Consider the following 23,597-nt stretch of genomic DNA (forward strand, 5'->3'; position numbering starts at 1 on the left):
CATCTGGGAGAAAGAGGCAATATATCTTGAACAAATGAATTGCAAAAGTGACATTGGATCTGAAACAATGTAACAACAAAGCTATATTGTTTTTTATGAATACTCAAAAAATCCAATATTCCAACCTCTGGCAAAATATAAAACCCCCTGAAGGACAAGCCTATTCAATCAATATTAGTTCATTTCAATTGAAAAGCCTTACAACGTCTGTGCTGATGATTTTATGGATTTCATTACCTGTTGGCGAGATGATTCCTGGTGATAAGAGACCTGGGACTGCATGGGACATAATGCGAGAATTTTCTGGCAACGTGACACTCAGGGTACGTTTTGGGGGCCTTCCAGGCCTTGAACTGTCGAGGGAGAAAGAAAGAAGCGGTTTTAATTATTTTGTTGGTTACTTTCAAACAAACCACATTTAAGAGTGATGGCCAAAAATAAGTCTCACAAACACTAGTAACATCCATTTTACAGGAGTATGAAAAATAAAACCATTTTACAGAACATCGACCAAGCCTTGTTCTAGTTAGTCTTTTAATGTCAATTTTCAGGGGAGTTGCAGGGGTGGGGGGTGGGGGGGGGGAGTAACACAGAGCAACAAATTTGAGCCTAATCTTTATTCAACATTATTCATAATCAAAGGGATTTTATTACTGGAACATGTTAAATTAAATGTCTTTATTGCACTACAGGGGCTTTTTAATGCTATTGATTTCCTAACAAAAGCAAGAAATATAACACAACTTGGATTCAAATTATGCTGGACAACTTTTGAAAAGCAGAGATCCATGATCACTGTAAAGAGTAACAGTATCGAAATTGTGTAAAGATCTCAAGTAACGACCAGATTAAAATGATTAGATTAGATCACTTACAGCGTGGAAACAGGACCTTCGGCCCAACAAGTCCACACCGACCTGCCGAAGCGCAACCCACCCAGACCCATTTCCCTACATTTACCCCTTCACCTAACACTACGGGCAATTTAGCATGTCCAATTCACCTAACCTGCACATTTTTGGATTGTGGGAGGAAACCGGAGCACCCGGAGGAAACCCACGCAGACACGGGGAGAATGTGCAAACTCCACACAGGCAGTTGCCTGAGGCTGGAATGGAACCCGGGCCTCTGGCGCTGTGAGGCAGCAGTGCTAAACACTGTGCCGCCCATGATATTAAAAATTGCTTCCCAAGTGAAATTAAAATCTGTGCTAATATATTCATGCAAAAACGATAAGGTTTGAGTTTTAAAAATGTTTTACCACTGCAAGAATCAAAGTAGAAACGTATCCAAAAGGAATAATTAAAAAGAAAACTTAATCTGTTTAAATTGATTTCCAAAGCACACAAGGTGGTTGTCAGAAAATGATGTTGGAATTGGAACTGATTGTTTAGATCACAGCAGAGAAAGCATTGGTTTACTCAGCCATTTCCAGAGAGTGATTTGAAACAAGTTTCTTAAAAGGAAACTGAGAAATATTTCCCAAGTTTCCAGGAACTTGGTACAGCTAAGCAGATGGGAAGGATAACATTGCGGTCACAAAAGATGAAAGTGAGATTTGTTTTACTAGATAGTCGTAAATAAATTACTGACTTGTTCAGGGATTAATAACTTTATTCTCATTGCCTGAAGGTCTCATTTGTGCTCAATCCTCTACAGCAACGTAGTCCGAATCATAAATTCCCAAACAGATCAATAGTGTGCATTTTCAAGTGTATGGGAAAAACAGACTGCAAGCAGTACAAAAGATCTTAATTCAAAATAATTCAGATCTGAGGTCTTCAACAAACTAAAACATGTTTGTTCATTCAATATTAATTTAACAGATTAGGAATTTGCAGTCAATTTAATGAAGGTTATTTAAACCGTCAAAAGCAGGAGGATGCAAAACAACTACTTTTAACGAGGAGCTTTAATGAATCCTTTTGAAAATAAGTTTCCGCTATAAAGTTGTAAAGTGTGACCAGGTTTGTTGACACAAGGCTGCCATTAAACTTTCCTAATGTTCACGGTACTGCTTTATTCTGCAGTAAGTGAGAAATACAGTTTTCTAATGGTTACATTTTCTGACTTCTGTTTTATAGTCAAAGTGCAAACTAGACATATCAAGAGCTGCATCTTGATTTGGTTCATTCCAAGTCAAGTTGAACTGATAGAATTAGATAGCTGAAAACTACATTGAATTGATATCATCTGTGTGCACATACTGTACATCGTACCATGAATATACTCGATACAAATTCCCTCTGTCAGATCACAATATTACATAATTCACACTTGTTTACTTCAGACTTTCAAAGCTATTTGATGCAAAACATTTCACTTTTACTCTCACTTATTTTTAATGTTGCTGTTTCCTCACTCATTATAATTATCTGTATGAGAGTAAGAAAACCTCCTGCTCTCAGATCATTACCACATGATTTGCAAGGACATGCACGGATGATACCATGAGGAATTGACCCATGGATTGCTCCTCTAGTCTTGCACAGATATGCCTAGCCTCAGTTTTTTTTGTTACTTGCTCACTGCATCCAGTGGCAGGGTTAACAGTCAGTGCCAATCCCTAATTGCTCTGGGGAAGTTGGGGTGAGCTGCCTTCTTAAATTGCTGCAGCTCATGTCGTGTAGGTAAATCCATAGAACTGTGAGGAAAGCAGCTCCAAGATTTGACCCAGCTACAGTGAAAGAATGGCAATCATTGCGGCTTGGACGATGAGTGACTTGGAACCGGGAATTTGGTTGCCATGTACTGTCATCACCCTGTGCAATGAGCAAATTGCTTAAAGAACTCTAACCACGAAATCTGATCCACTGCTTACTGTATCATTCCACATTGACACTCCAATATTCAGTGGCAATGGAACATACACGCTGCTTATTTTAAAAAAGAAACCAATTTTTATTGCACATAATTGTGATCCCTCTTAAATACTCGAGGGAGAAACTGCTGCTGTTCACTTAAACTCTACGCAGAGCAAAGTGCCCTCTTTTGTCAAAATGGCAGAAGGTGAATTATTTGTCATCAGAACGCCGGTGTCAAGTTTGGTACAAACTGAATGTTGTGACTTTTGTTTTCTCCTTACCATGAGTGCTGGTTCTGGCTTCACTACAGTACCTCTGGCTACTTCTAACCTGACCAAGCCCTTGTACTTCCTGGAGATGCCTGCAGACCAGCTACACAACTGAGTGAGCTGAATTTACCTGAGCCTTTATGAACATGCTGGACGGCTCACTGGCATCCACAGCTTGGCAGTTCCCTATTGATGAGGGTCAAGGTCCATTCTGCAGCAAGCCACGATCCATGGTTATTCAGCATAAATTTCATGGGTGCCACATATTTCATGATGGCTTCTAACAATCAAACATTTTTGCCCCCTTAGTAGTTATCAGGTTCAAGTAAAGCATGAAAAGACAATGCAACATGGGAGGTAAAAGGATGAATCCCCTGCAATGTGTAGCAGCAGAATAGTTAATCCAGCCTGGAACCAACATCCATCATTGTTTCCTGGGACTGCAGTTCCCTGCCCTGCTATTTGTAAGTTGATGAATTTGTGAATATTTCACACGAAGGTCTCAATAAGGGACCAGATCTAAAGGAAAACAAGACATCACCATTTACAGCTTCCTTGGAACTGAGCTGAGATTTCCTTTTTTGCTTTGTCTACCAATTTGGAATGGGTCTAAGGGAGCCTCTAAAGAGAAAGACTTAGCTCTATATAACACTTTTCAGGACACTAAGATAACTCAAAACATTGCCGCTTTTCAAATACTTTTAAAGTGTGCCATTGACGTCGAGTAGGAAATGTAACAGTCAACATGTGCACAGCAAACTCTCTCAAGTTGCAAGACAATAAAGACACTTGTTATAATTTTGCAAGGCTACTGCATTTCCCCAAGTCTGGAAAGTCATTTCACTGTCCAGTGTCCAACTTGCAGTTTTTGGAGAATGTGTGCATGTGTAGCAAGATTGTCAATCTAATGTACACATTCAGCAACTCATGTATAGGTGCACAGGAGTTACAGTGACAAAGTTCCCATATTATATAAAGACTTGGTATACGTGAGCAGTAAAGACAAAGGGCCAACTCTTACCATATTTTGGCAAAGTGTCATTTTCATTGAGCTTCATGGAAGGCTTCCCTGTGCAAAGTCCAGCGAGTTTTCCCATGCTATCATCTCAAAGCCATCTCATTAACCACCTACCACGTCCCAGTGGTGCCCCTCCCTCCAAGGCTAGTCTAATTCTCTCTTTCGTCGTAGCTAGAAGTACTCACCACTGGCTAGAATTTTCCAAGATATCCCACAATCCCTGGCACTGGCTTTGAACTTTGAAAGACCATTGCGCATCCAGACAAGCACTGTCAGTCTGGAACTGCACTACCCTAACATGTAAGGTGAAACAGGTAGCCAACCTTGCAGACAGAAATCTGGAGTTGGTGGACAGACTGGTGAAGAAAAATGCCCCCCTCCTATAGGACTATCAGAGCAGCCCATGATACCCCCATACTATACCAACCTGCTGTGTGGTTGCCAATGAGGTCAGTGCAGTCACAGCCATTTAAAGGAACCCAGCAGTGTAGGAAGGTTGATTACCTTCTCTGCTCCACCAGGTTAAGGGCCACCATCTTGTCTCTGTTACTTCAAATTCACTCTCTGTTACTGCACACACCTCCTAACACTCTACTGTTCTCAATATTGCATGCAAAATCTTTCATCACTTGCTCTTATCCACTGAACCTCCATACAGCTGTCTTGTCATGGATGGTGTCAAGCTTCTTGAATGTTGTTGAAGGTACACATATCCAGAGCAGTATTCCTTTAAACTTCTAACTTGTGCCTTGCAGATGGTGGAATTGCCGTGATGACAAAGGCAGTCACTTTCAGCTCCTTTGTCCATGCTCGATGACTGCTGGCAACCATGACAAGCTTCCGGTCCATGTGTCTGTATTAGTGTCCAAATGTACAGTGAGTCTATTAGCACTGGCTGAGGAGGCAAAGTGCTGAAAAAAGCAAGGCTGGAATGTTGTGAGCATCCAGCTAGGTGCTAAATAAATGAGTGCAAAGAAAGCACGTGAGTAGCTCTCGTATATAATTCCGTCCAGTCCATGAGCTGGGTACAGGATGCAAAGTGCCCTAGCAATAGCATTACAATGATATTTGCTGGTGTGCTCCAAGTGCAGCATCTAAGTGTCGAAACATACTGGAAGTGGATCAGAGAGGTTCCAGTGGTGCTGAGAAACTGGAATGTGTTGGATGCCACCGTCTGTGGACATGGGTGTGTTTTGCCATTGCCCATGGAGCGTGCCCTGAGATATTGGTTCTCAATGTCTAAGATGGAAGTCTAGAGATACAAGGAGTCACCAGGTACCCACTTTGACTTCCAAGTTGGCAAATCTCAGCTAGTGTCTGGATTAGTGGTGCTGGAAGAGCACAGCAGTTCAGGCAGCATCCAAAGAGCAGCGAAATCGACATTTCGGGCAAAAGCCCTTCATCAGGAATAAAGGCAGTGAGCCTGAAGCATGGAGAGATAAACTAGAGGAGGGTGGGGGTGGGGAGAAAGTAGCATAGAGTACAATGGGTGAGTGGGGGAGGGGATGAAGGTGATAGGTGGAGTGGATAGGTGGAAAAGGAGATAGGCAGGTAGGACAAGTCCAGACAAGTCATGGGGACAGTGCTGAGCTGGAAGTTTGGAACTAGGGTGAGGTGGGGGAAGGGGAAATGAGGAAACTGTTGAAGTCTACATTGATGCCCTGGGGTTGAAGTGTTCCGAGGTGGAAGATGAGGCGTTCTTCCTCCAGGCGTCTGGTGGTGAGGGAGCGGCGGTGAAGGAGGCCCAGGACCTCCATGTCCTCGGCAGAGTGGGAGGGGGAGTTGAAATGTTGTGCCACAGGGCGGTGTGGTTGATTGGTGCGGGTGTCCCAGAGATGTTCCCTAAAGCGCTCTGCTAGGAGGCGCCCAGTCTCCCCAATGTAGAGGAGACCGCATCGGGAGCAACGAATACAATAAATGATATTAGTGGATGTGCAAGTAAAACTTTGATGGATGTGGAAGGCTCCTTTAGGGCCTTGGATAGAGGTGAGGGAGGAGGTGTGGGCGCAGGTTTTACAGTTCCTGCGGTGGCAGGGGAAAGTGCCAGGATGGGAAGGTGGGTTGTAGGGGGGTGTGGACCTGACCAGGTAGTCACGGAGGGAACAGTCTTTGCAGAAGGCGGAAAGGGGTGGGGAGGGAAATATATCCCTGGTGGTGGGGTCTGTTTGGAGGTGGCGGAAATGTCGGCGGATGATTTGGTTTATGCGAAGGTTGGTAGGGTGGAAGGTGAGCACCAGGGGTGTTCTGTCCTTGCTACGGTTGGAAGGGTAGGGTCTGAGGGCGGAGGTGCAGGATGTAGACGAGATGCGTTTAAGGGCATCTTTAACCACGTGGGAAGGGAAATTGCGGTCTCTAAAGAAGGAGGCCATCTGGTGTCAGCTAGTTACTATCTCATGGCTGCAGGAGTAGGAGAGTGCATAATGAGGTAAGATTAAGTAACAATAAGGGTGATAATAAGCAATATTCCCCATTAAGAAATCCCTTGCCACTCAGGAGCAAATATCCTGCCTCAACACTGGGAACATAGTGGGAGATGCACCTTGCTGTTCTCACCATTGAGAAAGGCCTTGCTCAACTTCTCACACAATTCTCCCAAATTTTTGCCATAGCCCAAGTTCTTCACGGCCTTGAAAGATTCTGTCCAGAAGAATGATTACTACTTAGCCTTATTTTGCCTAAACCCATAAAAGTACACACACACCCTTTTGTATTTTCAGCTGCAGGAATTATTGAAGACAGCCTTCAGTCTGACTGACACTTTCTGACAGGTATGATACCTTTCTGTGTTCAGGAATGGTGAGTTGGAGTATTAATCAGGTCAAGCCACTACACACATCAAACAGCAGCTGGGGTCAGAAATAGTCTACTCGAGATGCAGTTTTGCCTGTCCTTCCAATTTCCCTTGCCAGTTATTATCCCTCATCAACAACTATTTTAAAGATTACCACACAAACAATGAAGGTGAAAATTTGTATTTATGTGGAAGAATTATACAATAGTGTTTGGTCAAAGTCATGACTGTAATTTTGACATCCAAGGTAAGAGGAAGTCCATACAAATCAACAGTAATGAGAACGTACTGTTGGTCTTTTTGAGCCAGCTGACAAAACTATCCAAGTAAGATGACACAACTTCTTGCTGTACAAGTAATCCATATCACTATTCACCACGTTATACAAGCTCACTGCTCTAGTGCTCAATATAAGGCAGAGTTGTTTTCACCATTCTCTTTCAATATTTGCAAGTGATCTGCTTAGTCTAGTTCAGTGGAGAAAAATTACTGAATAGACTTAATAGAAGAGGTGTTCATTTTCATGATGTAGTTTATCGCATAATAGTAAGTGCATGCAAGTTTCATTAATATGATAGACATTATTACAGAGATCATGAGAATTTTGCTTAAGGTACTCCTCAGCGTTGACTCTTTCAGACTGTAACACTTTTAAACATCCTATGATCTGTATGTGAGAAAGAAACTTAAGGAAAGTTTGACAAAGATTGTTGAAGAAGTCAGTACTTGCTTCAACAATTGATGCATAGATTCTAAACTTAAAAATAGAGTTGGGGTAGGAGTCCGCTGAGCCTATGATATACTAATACTCCACAACACTGACAGAATACTTCCTTCCCAACACATGGTAATGCACAGAACAATATGTATAAAACAGTGCACTAAATATCTACAACAGAATTGTATTTACATCCAAAAAGTATATGAAATGGCTTTTAAGACATTCATTAAGAAAAGTATGATGTGAACAAAATATTGGTGTTTGCTTACTCAGTACTGTTGGGCCAGACTCGAAGTTGTTACGATGGTGAATTTGTCAACTTTTGCGGTCATTACAACTGTGAAACTGACAGCAACTTCTGGATTCCACAGGTACACAGCAAAACGCAGAAACCAGCGAGACGCTGTCAGTGATTCCACCAGCTTTACACAGGTGCCCTGGCAAAGTACCACTGATGGAAATTTTCAGAGCCTACTTTAATGGAAATAAACTATTTTTAAAGATATTCATCTTTGTTTAAAAATCCTTGAAAATCTTGTGCCTTGTTGAATGAGACATAATTTGTTTTTTTTATTTAAACCATATACCAATGTAATAATTACCTCTGAATAGTCTCACTGGCCTGGAAAAGCTATTTTTATATTTATAAAATTTCAAACCTCTCCATTTTGATTAACAGATTATCAGTTTTAAAAATGAAAAAAGTCAAACTTTTTTTTAGATGATATAATATTTCAGTTTCTCTTAATCCCATGACTCTGTCCCACACTTTACATTAATATTTATAAAATGATTAAAATGTGAAGATAGGCAACATATTTACGTTCTACTTTGTGGGCTCTGAGAATTCTTCAAAACGATTGGCTGCTACGCCTGCTTGAGGACATCACTCTTGCCAATCTCAAGAAATCCTCTTGAAGCGACGTCAAACTCAAAGTAACATTGGGAAAGATAAAATCAATGCCACGGAGATCAGTTTACTTCAGAATCAACAGCCAACACATTGGATTTTGTTGTAAATGAAGAAACAAAGTATTACCCCAACAAATGAATCCAACCAAAATCAAACTGAAGTATCATTCGGTTATGGTTCCTAACATGTAAACTCCAGCTGGACCATTTACGTTCTTGATGCTTCATTTACAGAGCAAAACAGATTAAATAAAGCAGTAAAACTATTGCATCGACATAAGTTTAAAGCCGTTTATAGAGAAATAGAGTCATACAGCACAGTAACAGACTCTTCGGTCCAACCAGTCCCTACTGAACATAATCCCAAACCAAGCTAATCCCAACTGCCTACTGCTGCCCCATATCTCTCCAAACCTCTGCAATCAATCATGGACTCATACAAATACACACACAATCAAAAGGTTGTGACGACAAAAGGTAATTTGATAACTAGACTTAGGTCTTCATATTTTCAGAGACCTTCACAGGTTAGGTGGCTCTGACTATTGGAACTTTGCAAAAGTTTGTGATGGGCATCAGCTATCCACATGTCAATGATTTGGATGTGGTATTCTTGCTTCTTTGATCAGAGGTTGGAATGCAGAGCATAATTTCAAAATTTGTAGATGCAACAAAACATGGAAACGTTGTAAACTGTGAGTAGTACTGTGTAGAACATAGAAAACAACATAGACAAGTTGGTGGAGTGGATGGATAAGTGGCAAATGAAGTTCAATCTAGAGATGTATGAGGTGATATATTTTGTAAGAAGCCAGAGACAGTAAAACTAAAGGGTGCAACTCAAAAAGGGAATGCAGGAGCATAGGGACCTGAGTATAGATATTCATGTCGTTAAAGGTGTCAGTACAGATTGAGAGAGAAATTCATAAATCATATAGTATCCTCAACTTAAATTAATAGGGGTACAAAATACAAAATCAAGAAAATTGTAGTGAACCTGTAGAGATACTAGTACGAACTGAGACAGGGTACTGCAACTAATTCTGGGTGCTGCACTTTAGGAAGGATGCAAAGATTTTGGAGAGAATGTAGAAGAGGTTTATGACAATGTTGCCAGGGATGAAGATGTGGAGTAATGAGTACAGATTTAAGAAGCTAGGGTGTTCTCCTTGGAGAATTAGAATTAGTCTTATTGTCCTATGTACTCACATGAGTACTGCGAAAAGTATACAAGTTGCCACTTAAGGCGTCATCTGAGGTACAAGATACCTAGGAATAGATCCTTAGGAATAAATTAGAAAAATACAAAATCATAGGAATAAAATCGAAAAATAAAAGGAAGTAAAAGTTCTGAGTTAAAGTCCTTCAACCCTAATTCACGCTGTCACCTAGCCTCCAGACTAGGAAAGAAATAATAAAGAAAAGATATAAATCTTGTGAACAAGGGCTCTACAAACACATATACAGGGCTTTTGCAAGGTATCTGCAATATGCTGTAGCTGAAGTCCTTGCTCCAAACATTGCCTCTGCCACCTCCAATTCCCCAGGGTACATGTTGTGGGTCTACCACAGGCAGGAGTCCTCTCTGGGAATCGCCATAGTCAACAACTCACTGGGCTCCTGAGTCCAGGCTCTCTACCTACCGCATTGTAAATATTTTTGCAGCTCTGTTAAATTAGTCATAGATCCTACGATGTGGAGTCTCTTGAAGGTCTCCACAACGGTTTTTAACAAATTGATGGTCATGGACTTGTCCTCATTAATGTGACCAGGTAGTGATACCAGTATATTGAAGAATTCAACGAACATGGCAAATTATGCTTGTGATCACAAGTTTCTCTTCCCTGCACTCACCAATTCAAGTTAATTGTGTTCACAGTGTCAGGTGGAGGAAATGTCAGGAACTAACTCGGCACGTCTCTGCAGGAAGGGAGGAAAATTTCAAGATCGTTCGTTTGGAATTTTTCACCTATATTAGCAGACAGCTCAAGAGCAACTATGGCAGAGGTTGGAAAGCAAGACTAGGTCTGATCTGACAGAGTCGAAGAAAGCTATAGGAGAAATATGTTTTAAAAATGGTGCATCCTGATTTTCATTGCTTAATATTGACAATCTGTACCTTAGTTGTCTACGCAGTGAGCTCTCAAATCAGGGTGACAAACTATCTCAATTTTAAGATGTGGTCCCTCACTTTGGTTGTCCTGCATTCCTTGAGGGTCACCCTTAGTTTCAAATTTCTAACACAGCTTGTGAAAGATTAAGCCTTGGAGTCTCAATTGGCTGATTCAAGTAAAACTGTATTGTGAAGGAGAGAGATGATAATACAATGACCATACAAGCTAAGATGTAAGTTTTGGTTGCTTCAAAGTGAACCCCTGTATCTCAATACAACACTCGTCCAATCCATTGCCAGGCAACTGTTATGCTCACCAGCTCACAGCAACTGGTGCAACTCCATAACCAGTCTATCCTGTTCTGAGAGATTAACGATTCTGAAGAGTGGTAAAATGTGTTCACTTGTCAAGGAGGCGTTTGCTTGGTTTTAACCTTCCCAATGCTGCAATGTTTAGCGGCTGCATTATTGGAAGACAAAGGGTGGAATCTTACTTGAAATGTTAGTTTGCTCTTTCTCCCTGGATGCTGCTTGACCCGCTGTGATTTTCAGCATTTTTGTTTTTGTTTTATTACAGATTCCAGCAACTGCAGTAATTTGCTCTTTCCTCGAATATTACTAGGAGTTTGAGCGACAAGGACAATGGCATGGTTTGTGGTAGAACCGGACAAGAAGTCTGAGAAAAAAATCCTGTCTCGACATTGGGAGCATCTCGCTCCATTTTTATGCTTTTGCGGAACAGAATGGCAGATTTCTCACTAGGCAGCAGTGAGTTGCCAATTAATGATGATTATAAGATTTTAAACATCTTATTAATGGCACAACTTGCTTCATTAATTTTAATCTTCTAATCTTACAAAAACATGCCAACAAGCTAGGTACGGAGAAATCGCGACATGGAAATTACAGCAGGTAGCTGGCCACTTCAGCTCACCACTCCCTCAAAATCATGTTCATGTTAGACATCAGGTACCAACATCTCAGGGTACATTTCATGGGCACCAGCCACATACACCCCATGCACAAATTGGCATTGGCATCTGAAATGTGCAACCCTCTTTAAAAGCCCTCACGACATATCCCCGAATCCACATACTGCACCTCAATGCTGTACCTCTGGCTGCTCTGGCAACAAACATTGTAAAGCTGCAGCAAGGACAATGTGCATTGAGGGACACACAGCCAGCTCATGGACTGGACCAAACTGTATGCTGGGCTGCTCACTCACGGTCATAGTGTTTACTCAATCAGAGCATACCCGGATGCTCTCAGCAAGCCTACCTTGCATTGCCTTGCCTTTCTTGCACTTTTCCCCTCAGCCAGAGCGACCAGGCTCACAATACTTTAGTCTTGCTTCGCTAATTAGCACAGACATGAAACCAAGAAGCTTGTCATGGTTGTCAGTAGTCCTCAGTCAAGTACTCAACATAGCAAGTCAAGGGCAGCGTCAGAAACCAGCCCAGGAGCTTGGAAATGGTTAGTCAGCTGTTTGGGACCATCAGAGTTAGGATCCTCTTCTCATGAGGGGGTGAGGAGCCAAATGTCGGACAGCACAACACTCTTCTTGAATCTTTCTGCCCTCTTGAGGGCTGCTTTCCTCTGAGAATGAGAGAGAAGCAGATCTTTAGGGAGATGACTGTGAATGGCACACCTGTTACTTTTGATGTAGAGTCGGAAATGTCCCAAGTGAGTGGCAAGCAGTGCAGAGGACATGCAGGGTTAGTAGTGTCGGGGTTGAAGTGGCTGACTGTGAACGAGGTAAGATGCATTGGGCAATAGTGAGTGTGACAGATAACAGACATTGGCAGAACGTGGATACAGCAGTGGTAATAGAGTGAGTGTGAAGTATTAGACAGAGGATAGTGGCACTTATATTGGCACAGTTGATGTTCTTCCTGTATCACTGGTCAATCCATCAGGCTGCTTAGATTGCATTGATTCAGGTGGGAGCCACTGACTGTAGTTATGGCCTCCACTGCTGTAACTGGAGGAAAGAGGAAATCCTTTATCTGCACCACTCTGTCCAACAGAAAGTGAGGCAACAATTTCCTTCTGTCATGTCTGGAACAAACATCAGGAACGATGCAGGGCAGTTCCAGATTACTAATGCCTGTCTGGGTTCACAACTGGTTTTTAAAATTGACAAGGGTGCCAGGGATGCCAGTCTTTTGGTGGATGTCAGGTGTGGGGAGAGTTGTTCTAGGATAGGTGTGTGGTAAAATGGGGATAGAATCAGATGTGAAGGATGCCATAAGGGCTAGGTCAGTAGTTAATGAGATGTGCTTGGTAAGATGACAAAAAAACTCTCTAGGTCATGAGGCATGAATACTTTCAAAAAAACTTGAAACAATTGACATTTAGCCAAAAACATTGCAATACACAGCCCATCAGTTCATGGATGATTTTAGAAGAAAGAATTCTTATCAACCAAGCACTCTTTGTTTATTTCTATTTAGGTATCTCAATAACACCTTTTTGTGTTTATCACAGAGCTCAAGAACCACAAAACTAAAGTTCATTTTTGCAACACTCGGATGCTTTGAAATGGAAAGGTGTCTCCCATTCAGTTCTTCTACATTTCCCACATAATCTAAGAAGTTAAGATCTGAAAAGCTGGGAAAACCGAAAATATTAACAGCTTGTTAGTGGTCACCATCCTAGCTCCAAACAAAAATGGTGCAATTGGTGTTTTACAGTGAGTGTCCAACAGAAATAACGTGTCTTAGTTAAAAACCTTTGAAACTGTCAACTGAGGGACTTCAGGCAAGTACATTTTGAGAAACTACTGGAACAAGAGACTATGGAGAACATCAGTGTAAATAATATATATATTACTTTGAATCATTCAGAATAGGGTGGCTTTCTGATTGAAATCCATTCAATCAACAGGAATTGTAAAAATGAGTGCTGTAAAAATGTGGCACTAATTGAAGATCATGATTATCTTGAGTATGATTCTCTTTTGTTTAGTAACTGCACCAAGGATTTGATCTTTTTGTTTTTCACATAACGAAGACTGTAATGCAGTCAGGCAGGAACAATTTGAGAAGTGCACAGCTGTATTTGAGGGAGCTACTAAAGAGCACAATTGCGTCTGGTGTGAATTCAATCCACCCTACTGTGAAAGTAATTCTATTGTTGTCAAAATCCTGAACACACAGCACTTTCACAAGAGGCTGAATTACTGTCATTTTATGAATAATCTCTGACTACAATAGTTTATTGATAGCTTAAAAGGTGAAGTAATGTGCTGGGCAGTGTATTTTTTGCAAAGGAACTGGTGCTTATTTAATTTCTTTTAAATAAATGAACATGTAATTAGCTGTAATCTTAAGTAGTGTGGTCAACAGAAAAATAAAGTGCAGTATTAACCTGCTTCAGAATTAAGATGGAGACATGTTCTTCAGAATGTTATCAGGAGTCTTTAATTCACTTAATGAAGACCTTTGACTGTAAAGGTTTATTAAGATTATTTATAATAATTTATTGTTTGTGCGTTGCTCTCAAGATAATCTTTCATGTGCAATTAAACGTACAATCTTTTCATATATGTGACTAAAACAGATGTATTTAGAAAGATTCTTTAAGAACTCTCTGTCACTATACACTAGAAATCACATTATTTTTAATCCCAGTGTTTGCAAACTGAATTTTCTTGGGGAAAATGTATGTGGGCAAAACCACAGCCCATTGTGTTCTTCTGTGGGAACAATCCTTTTTAGTAATTCCCAAACATTCAAGTTTCCAAATACATTCAGTACTCAAAGATTTGTGTTGGTATAAATGAAAAGATGTGTGCAGCAACATCAGAAAAGGAAACAAATCCTGGTCTTCCCAGCAATACCCACATCCCTCATATGAATAAAAAAACTATATCCCTATCAGTGGGTGTGAAAGCTCATCAAATATAAAGCGCTCCTGGTCGCCAACAACTTGCTCTTCCCTGCCCCAGCCTATCCCTCAGCATAGTTGTTGGGTGGCCTGCTCACCAGTGAGGCCTTTCAGAAGACAATCAATGACCATTTAAATGTGTCATCCAGCCACATTGGCAGGATAGGTCCATGCCAGCAGCCAAACTGACACATTTCCCTGAAAATCTTAGTGCTGGGCAGGCACAGAGGGGATGGGTGTCCCTCCTTAAAGCATCTTACCCCAAAGAAATGACCCCAGGTTATCGCCATGAACATCTCTATCCCTCTTCACTGCGTCCACTCCTCACTGGGCCCTGTGAGTTTGGCACACAGCAACATCATCAAACATTGATTCAATGTCACAGACAATGTTCTCTTGGTTGGCTGGCAGATCTCCAAGGTGGCACGTTCTGTCCCTGAGAGGCGGAAATCCCACCTTCAACCTTTTCATGAGCTCCTGCCTCTTGACTATAACTGGCTCCAGGCCAGCCAGTGGTTTCGTTTACAGTCTTGGCCGTTCCTGGCAATATTTTAGTTGGGGGTGGCAGAGGTGCAAAGTTGCCTTTAAGATTTCTTACAAAAGACATGTTTTATTCATAAAACTTTTAAAAGGCTTATCATGTCATGATTCAAATATGACATTCCATAAAATATAGCACAATTGAATTTCTTTTAATACATCAGGCGCGACTCTGAGGTGCCTCACTACACTTGTAATTGTAGGTTATATTCGCAATCTCTATTTTATGTCTAAGGTTCTGTGCTGCATACAATCCAAGGGGTTTTCAACAGATTCCAGCCCTTTGGTGTATTATGACAGCAGGGCTAACCTTTCCCCAGCAGGCCTTTGCAAACTTTCACACATCCTTCAGGGATATGGTCCTGAAACTTGGAATGTCTAGCCTGTGACATTTGGTCATCATTTTTTCTGCCAATGAGGCAATCTGCCATTTTTCTTTGACAGTGTGCTCAGAGTCCATCCAACACCCAAGGATTCACCATCACCTTTACTTTCAAAGTGTTTAGGATACTACATGTGGAAACATTATCTGATGGGTTTCCGACCACGAAGGCCAAGTGGCACAGCTGAAATAAAGCATCCCACAGCAACATGGCCAGCCCCATGCTTCACAACTCAAGATGCCTAGAACCTCAGCATAGAATGACACTTGGTTCAAGTGTTTGAGCTTGCAGCATGGGTTCGTACCTGGGACTTCGATGTTGTGGCCATTACAGAGACGTGGGTAGAACAGGGACAGGAATGGCTGTTGCAGGTTCCAGGGTTTAAATGTTTTAGGAGGGTCAGAGCTGGGAGTAAAAGAGGGGGAGGTGTGGCATTGCTTGTCAAGGATAGTATTACAGCAGTAGAAAGGGTGATGGAGGAAGACTTGCCATCTGAGGTAGTGTGGGCAGAGGTTAGAAATAGGAAAGGTGAGGTCACCCTGTTAGGAGTTTTCTACAGGCCTCCTAATAGTCCGAGAGAAGTAGAGGAAAGTATTGCGAGGATGAATCAGGAGAAGAGTGAAAGTAGCAGGGTGGTTGTTATGGGGGACTTTAACTTCCCAGATATTGACTGGGAAAGCTATAGCTCGAGTTCGTTAGATGGGTCGGTGTTTGTCCAATGTGTGCAGGAGGGTTTCCTGACACAATATGTAGACAGGCCAACAAGAGGTGAGGCTATACTGGATTTGGTTCTAGGTAATGAACCAGGCCAGGTGTTAGACTTGGAGGTAGGTGAGCACTTCGGGAGCAGTGACCACAACTCAGTGACTTTTACTCTAGTGATGGAGAGGGATAAGTGTGCACTGCAGGGCAACAAGTATAGCTGGGGGCAGGGAAATTATGATGCGGTGAGGCATGACTTAGGATGCGTGGATTAGAAAAATAGGCTTCAAGGGAAGAACACAAATGATATGAAAAGATTGTTCAAGGAACAGCTAATGGGTGTCCTTGATAAGTATGTACCAGTCAGGCAGGGAGTAAAGGGTCTTGTGAGGGAGCCGTGGTTTAATAAGGAATTGGAATCCCTTGTGAAAGGGAAGAGGGCGGCCTATGTAAAGATGAGTCGTGAAGGTTCAGTTGGGGCGATTGAGTGTTAAGGTAGCCAGGAAGGATCTAAAGAGAGAGCTAAGAGCAGCGAGAAGGGGACATGAAAAGTCCTTAGTTGGTAGGATTAGGGAAAACCCAAAGGCTTTCTATAGGTATGTCAGGAATAAAAGGATGACTAGGGTAGGTATCGGTCCAGTCAAGGATAGTAGTGGGAAGTTGTGTGTGGAGGCGGAAGAGATTGGTGAGACACTAAATCAATACTTTTCGTCAGTATTCACTCAGGAACAGGATACTGTTGCTGATGTGAATATTGAGTCACAAGTGATTAGAATGGATGGCCTTGAGGTACGTAGGGAAGAGGTCTGGGGAATACTGGAAAGGATGAAAATAGATAAGTCCCCTGGGCCTGATGGCATTTATCCTAGGATCCTCTGGGAAGCTAGGGAGGAGATAGCGGAGCCATTGGCCTTGATTTTTATGTCGTCGTTGTCTACGGGAATAGTGCCAGAAGACTGGAGGATAGCGAATGTGGTCCCCTTGTTCAAGAAGGGGAGCAGGGATAGCCCGAGTAACTATAGGCCAGTGAGTCTCACTTCTGTTGTGGGCAAAGTCTTAGAGAGAATTGTAAGGGATAGGATTTATGAACATCTGGATAGGAATAATGTGATCAAGGATAGTCAGCATGGTTTTGTGAAGGGCAGGTCGTGCCTCACAAACCTTATTGAATTCTTTGAGAAGGTGATCAAGGAAGTGGACGAGGGTAAAGCAGTAGATGTGGTGTATATGGATTTTAGCAAGGCGTTCGATAAGGTACCCCATGGCAGGCTAATGCAAAAACTACGGAGGTATGGCATTGAGGGTGCATTAGAGGTTTGGATTAGGAATTGGCTGGCTGGAAGGAGACAGAGGGTAGTAGTTGATGGTATAAGTTCATCTTGGAGTGCAGTTACTAGCGGTGTTCCACAAGGATCTGTTTTGGGACCATTGCTGTTTGTCATTTTTATAAATGACCTGGAGGAGGGGCTTGAAGGCTGGGTGAGCAAGTTTGCAGATGACACGAAAGTCGGTGGAGCTGTGGACAGCGAAGAAGGATGTGGCAGGTTACAGCGTGATATAGATAAGTTGCAGAGCTGGGCAGTAAGGTGGCAAATGGAATTCAATGTAGCTAAGTGTGAAGTCATTCACTTTGGTAGGAGTAACAAGAAGATGGATTACTGGGCTAATAGTAGACTACTTGATAGTGTGGATGAGCAGAGGGATCTTGGTGTCCATGTACACAGATCTTTGAAAGTTGCCACCCAGGTAAATAGTGCTGTGAAGAAGGCATATGGTGTACTGGGCTTTATTGGTAGAGGAATTGAGTCCGGATTCCTGAGGTCATGCTGCAGTTGTAGAAGACTCTGGTGCGGCCTCATCTGAAGTATTGTGTGCAGTTTTGGTCGCCATACTATAGGAAGGATGTGGAGGCATTGGAACGAGTGCAGAGGAGGTTTACCAGGATGTTGCCTGGCATGGTAGGAAGATCGTATGAGGAAAGGCTGAGGCACTTGGGGCTTTTCTCATTGGAGAAAAGAAGGTTTAGGGGAGATTTGATCGAGGTGTACAAGATGATTAGGGGTTTAGATAGGGTTGACAGTGAGAACCTTTTTCCGCGTATGGAGTCAGCTGTTACTAGGGGACACAGCTTTAAATTAAGGGGTGGTAGGTATAGGACAGATGTTAGGGGTAGATTTTTTACTCAGCGGGTTGTGAGTTCATGGAATGCCCTGCCAGTAGCAGTGGTGGACTCTCCCTCTTTATGGGCATTTAAGCGGGCATTGGACAAGCATATGGAGGTTATTGGGCTAGTGTAGGTTAGGTAGGCTTCGGTCGGCGCAACATCGAGAGCCGAAGGACCTGTACTGCGCTGTATTTTTCTATGTTCTATGTTCTATACTGAAGGTCTAGGCACAACTTACTCTAGCTGCACACAAAAGTGTCCATTGAGGTGAAGATAACATTAAAACCATTTTTTTTACTGAAGATTTGTACATTGTGTCCCTGCGGATATAGAATATTTTCAATTTCCAGAGGAAATGGAAGATAATCAAAGTGATTGACACAATGCACAAAATGGTGCATGGGCCATTTCTGTGCAAGTAGCGTAATACCAAGAGCACCTCACAACTAATGACCAGGAGACACTGGTAGAGCAAAATGTCTTGGTTAAACATCCGGAGTACCCCAAACTCTTCTTCAGGAAGTGTCACAGGATACTTTAGGTTGTCATAAAGGCAAATGGACCCTCAATTCAACACTGCACTTGGAAAGCAGCATCTCCAGCAGTGCAGTACTATTTAATGCAAACACAGAAATTAATGGAAAACCTCAGTAGGTTTGGCAGCATATGTGGAGAGAAATCAGAGTTAACGTTTTGGGTCAAGTGACCCTTCCTCAGAACTTTTCAAAGTTGCACTGGTTTGTCAACTAGAATACTTGTCTCTGGAGTGGGACATCAAGACCTTTTTCTGATAGGAGTGTACTACTACTGGGCTACGTAATCAGCCCTTGCACAACATTCTAGGAGAAAGTGAGGACTGCAGATGCTGGAGATCAGAGCTGAAAATGTGTTGCTGGAAAAGCGCAGCAGGTCAGGCAGCATCCAAGGAGCAGGAGAATCGACGTTTCGGGCATGAGCCCTTCTTCAGGAATGAGGAAAGCGTGCCAAGCAGGCTAAGATAAAAGGTAGGGAGGAGGGACTTGGGGGAGGGGAGTTGGAAATGCGGTAGGTGGAAGGAGGTTAAGGTGAGGGTGATAGGCCGGAGTGGGGGTGGGGGTGGAGAGGTCAGGAAGAAGATTGCAGGTTAGGAAGGTGGTGCTGAGTTCAAGGGTTGGGACTGAGACAAGGCGGGGGAGGGGAAATGAGGAACTGGAGAAATCTGAGTTCATCCCTTGTAGTTGGAGGGTTCCTAGGTGGAAGATGAGGCACTCTTCCTCCAGCTGTCGTATTGCTATGGTCTGGTGATGGAGGAGTCCAAGGACCTGCATGTCCTTGGTAGAGTGGGAGGGGGAGTTGAAGTGTTGAGCCACGGGGTGGTTGGGTTGGTTGGTGCGGGTGTCCCAGAGGTGTTCTCTGAAACGTTCCGCAAGTAGGCGGCCTGTCTCCCCAATATAGAGGCCACATCGGGTGCAGCGGATGCAGTAAATGATGTGTGTGGAGGTGCAGGTGAATTTGTGGCGGATATGGAAGGATCCCTTGGGGCCTTGGAGGGAATTAAGGGGAAAGGTGTGGGCGCAAGTTTTGCATTTCTTGCGGTTCCAGTTTCCTCATTTCCCCTCCCCCCACCTTGTCTCAGTCCCAACCCTCGAACTCAGCACCACCTTCCGAACCTGCAATCTTCTTCCTGACATCTCCGCCCCACCCCCACCTTAACCTCCTTCCACCTATCGCATTTCCAACGCCCCTCCCCCAAGTCCCTCCTCCCTACCTTTTATCTTAGCCTGCTTGGCACACTGTCCTCATTCCTGAAGAAGGGCTCATGCCTGAAACATCAATTCTCCTGCTCCTTGGATGCTGCCTGACCTGCTGTGCTTTTCCAGCAATACATTTTCAGCTTGCACATTATTCTTCAACTTAAAGTCATTGTATTCCTTGTGACCTTCAATTATTCAAGTCCACAATACCTTGGCAAAAGTATCAAATAATTCAATTTTTTGGGAGTTCCTCATTTAGGCCTTTACATGAGGCAAGTGCTCACACATGCCATGTGTACCTAGTCTGCTGCCTCACTGGCTCTTTCTCTACTGCCTAGCTCATCCTTCTGAGATCAGAGATCATCCACTAGAAAATAACCATCTCTGGCTATGAACCAACAATCCAGAACTTGCCCACAGCAAGTGGCTAGTGGATTTTGTCAGCCTTAAATCTGGGAGAGGTATAAAACTATCCAGTTGGGAGCAATACTAAAATCTCAAGTTCAGAGTTTTGATTCAACGTTGAGTGCTCTGACTACAGAGTGAATGTACCATTGTAGATTCAGAGATGATTCAAAAGAAAACGATGGTGTTATCTCATGTTGCACACCTTACAACAGTTTGTTGCTGGTTAAAATGTAGTTTGAATGTTTTACTAGTGTAGAGGCAAACTGCAATCAGAGCTAGAAGCAACATGACACACTCTAGCTTACTGATGGCCAAACAATCACACTGCAGAATAAATGCACTCTGTTACATTACTAATCTGATTACAGTCATCGATGCAAAATGAACAATCAACATTAATCACTTTTGTGGCTGTTCAAGCTCTTAACTTGATACTTTGTGTTATTTATTGTAATGGGTATACAAGCAAATGCTGTTTTATTGCACAATATGGACACAGTACATGATGTACATGATGTCCAGTTTATCAGAGACAATTTTTCACTTGTTAGCTCTTTCCGTTGGAACAGCGAGCTGTAGAAAGCTTGGGTTAGAACCAGAAAACACATGCTTCCAATCTATAAGAGGCCACCTAACCATCAAAGCCCACTTGGTTGTAAATATCCTTATTTCTCAGTATAGTGTACCTTCTCAAAGCAACAAGGTCTTGATTTTGATGATTGCATCATGTAACAGCCAGCACTGGGAATTATGTTCCTTTCAAATGATCTATGTTTGCTTCATCACACCTTGCTCATAAATGCTTAACATACATGTCTTGTTTCAGTATCGAGCTGAAGAAAATATCTTGAAGCCCGTCATAAGGGGAATGCAGAAAAGTAGAGCACAAAATTCAGCCTGCAAAAATGTATAATTTATTACTCCAGCCCTTTGCTAATGCATTTATAGAAATTTTTTTGAAAAAGCTTGAAACCTTTAGAAAAGAAACAAAGAATTGTGGATTCTAGAAATGTGAAACAAAACTTGCTGGAGAAACTCAGCAGGTGTGACAGCAGCTGTGGAGAAAAAGCCGAGTTAATGTTTTGCTCCAGTTACCCTTCTTCAGAACTGTTTTTCAAAGTGAAGATGAGCTCAGCCATGTGGAGGAGGCTGGTGATGGATGGGGATGGTTCAGGCCTTTTTTCCAGGAAGAATCAGACAGCCCTGAGACCATCCTGATGAGAGATGGAAGTCTAAATGGAATGCACATCCATGGTAAAGAGGCAATAGCTGGAGCCCGCAAGCTGGGATTTCTGGAGCTGACATAAAGCGTCAGAAGAATCTCCGAAGTGGAAAAGAGGAAAAAAAGAATCGAGTCAAGAGAGGAAGAGGTAAGTTTTGTCGGGCAGGAGCAGAAACAATGGGTCTGCCTGGGCAGCAGGTTTTTAATTTTATCAGACTTTGCCAGCATGAATAAGCGTATAGAATATATACAGAAATACACACACACACAGACACAGTAAATCTGAATGTGGCAATATTTTAAAAAAAACTTCCAGTATGCTTAAACAATAGATAAAAAGGTAGTAATCCCAGTATTTCAGATCTAATGTATTCACATTTTTAAAGTAGCAAGTAATGCCTTGTTACAGAGCTTGATGTTCAAGATCAACCATGGAAACATATTGAGTATGAGAATATCTTTCGTAAATTCTCACATCACTAAAATACTTAAGTAACTATACCAATAAAGAATCTGACAGCCTATATCATGCTGCTTTTTTTTACTAAAACTGGGCTCCTAACTTACATAGAACATTATGGCACAGCACAGGCCCTTCAGCCTTCGATGTTGCCTGACCTGTGAAACCAATCTGAAGCCCACCTAGCCTACATTATTCCATTTTCATCCATATGTTTATCCAATGACCATTTAAATGTCCCTACGTTTGGCGAGTCTACTACTGTTGCAGGCAGGACGTTCCAAGCCCCTACTACTCTCTGAGCAAAGAAACTACCTCTGACATTTGTCCCATATCTATCACCCTTCAATTTAAAGCTATGTCCCCACATGCTAGGCATCACCATCTGAGGAAAAAGGCTCTCCCTGTCCACCCTATCTAACCCTCTGATTATCTTGTATGTCTCAATTAAGTTACCTCTCAACCTTCTCTCGGATGAAAACAGCCTCAAGTCCCTCAGCCTTTTCTCATAAGACCTTCCCTCCATACTAGGCAGCATCTTAGTAAATCTCCTCCGAATCCTTTCCAAAGCTTTCACATCCTTTCTATAATGCAGTGACCAGACTGTACACAATACTCCAAGTGCAGCCGCACTAGAGTTTTATATAGATGCAACATGATCTAATGGCTCCAAAACTCAATCCCTCTACCAATAAAAGCTAACATACGTATGCCTCCTTAACAACCCGATCAACCTGGGTGACAACTTTCAGGAATCTTTGTACATGGACACCGAGATCTCCCTGCTCTACGCTACCAAGAATCTTATCATTAAACAAGTACTCTTTATTCCCGTTGCTACTTCCAAAGTGAATCACCTTACACTTTTCCATACTAATCTCCATTTGCCACACCTCAGCCCAGCTCTGCAGCTTACCTCTGTCACTCTGTAACCTGCAACATCCTTCGGCATGATCCACAACTCCACCAAACTTAGTGTCATCTGCAGAGATACAAACCCATCCTTCTCGGCTCTCAACTAGGTCACTTATAAAAATGACAAACAGCAGTGGCCCCAAAACAGATCCTTGTGGTACACCACTAGTAACTGAACTTCAGGATGAACACTTCCCATCAACCATCATCCTCTGTCTTCTTTCAGTTAGCTAATTTCTGATCCAAACCACTAGATCACCTTAAATCCCACGCCTCCATGTTTTGTGTAATAGCCTACCGTGGGAAACCTTATCAAACATCTTACTAAAATCCCTATACACCACTGCAATCGCTTTACCCTCATCCACTTGTTTGGTCACCTTCCCAAAGAACTCAATAAGGTTTGTGAGGCACGACCAACCCTTCACAAAAACTGTGTAGACTATCCCCAATCAGCTTATGCTTTTCTAGATGATGAGAAATCCTATCTTTTATAGCCTTTGCCAACACTTTACCCACAACCAAAGTAAGGCTCACAGGTGTATAATTAC

The 23,597-nt window shown here is 42.4% G+C and overlaps 1 protein-coding gene across 5 annotated transcripts in view; it reads right to left on the reverse strand.

Moving 5' to 3' along the window:
• The window catches only part of dacha (dachshund a), a 403,352-nt gene that overhangs the window by 208,367 nt on the left and 171,388 nt on the right, over window positions 1-23,597 (reverse strand). For all 5 annotated transcript variants that reach the window (XR_011964100.1, XM_072594911.1, XM_072594912.1 and 2 more), the window contains exon 2: window positions 238-353. Coding sequence is in view for 4 of the 5 variants with exons in the window: in XM_072594911.1 (XP_072451012.1) it covers window positions 238-353 (116 nt within the window). In the remaining variant the exon portion in view is untranslated. The remainder of the gene's footprint in view (window positions 1-237; window positions 354-23,597) is intronic.

The sequence above is a fragment of the Chiloscyllium punctatum genome, chromosome 25 (assembly GCF_047496795.1).
Source record: "Chiloscyllium punctatum isolate Juve2018m chromosome 25, sChiPun1.3, whole genome shotgun sequence".
NCBI classification, from domain to species: domain Eukaryota; kingdom Metazoa; phylum Chordata; class Chondrichthyes; order Orectolobiformes; family Hemiscylliidae; genus Chiloscyllium; species Chiloscyllium punctatum.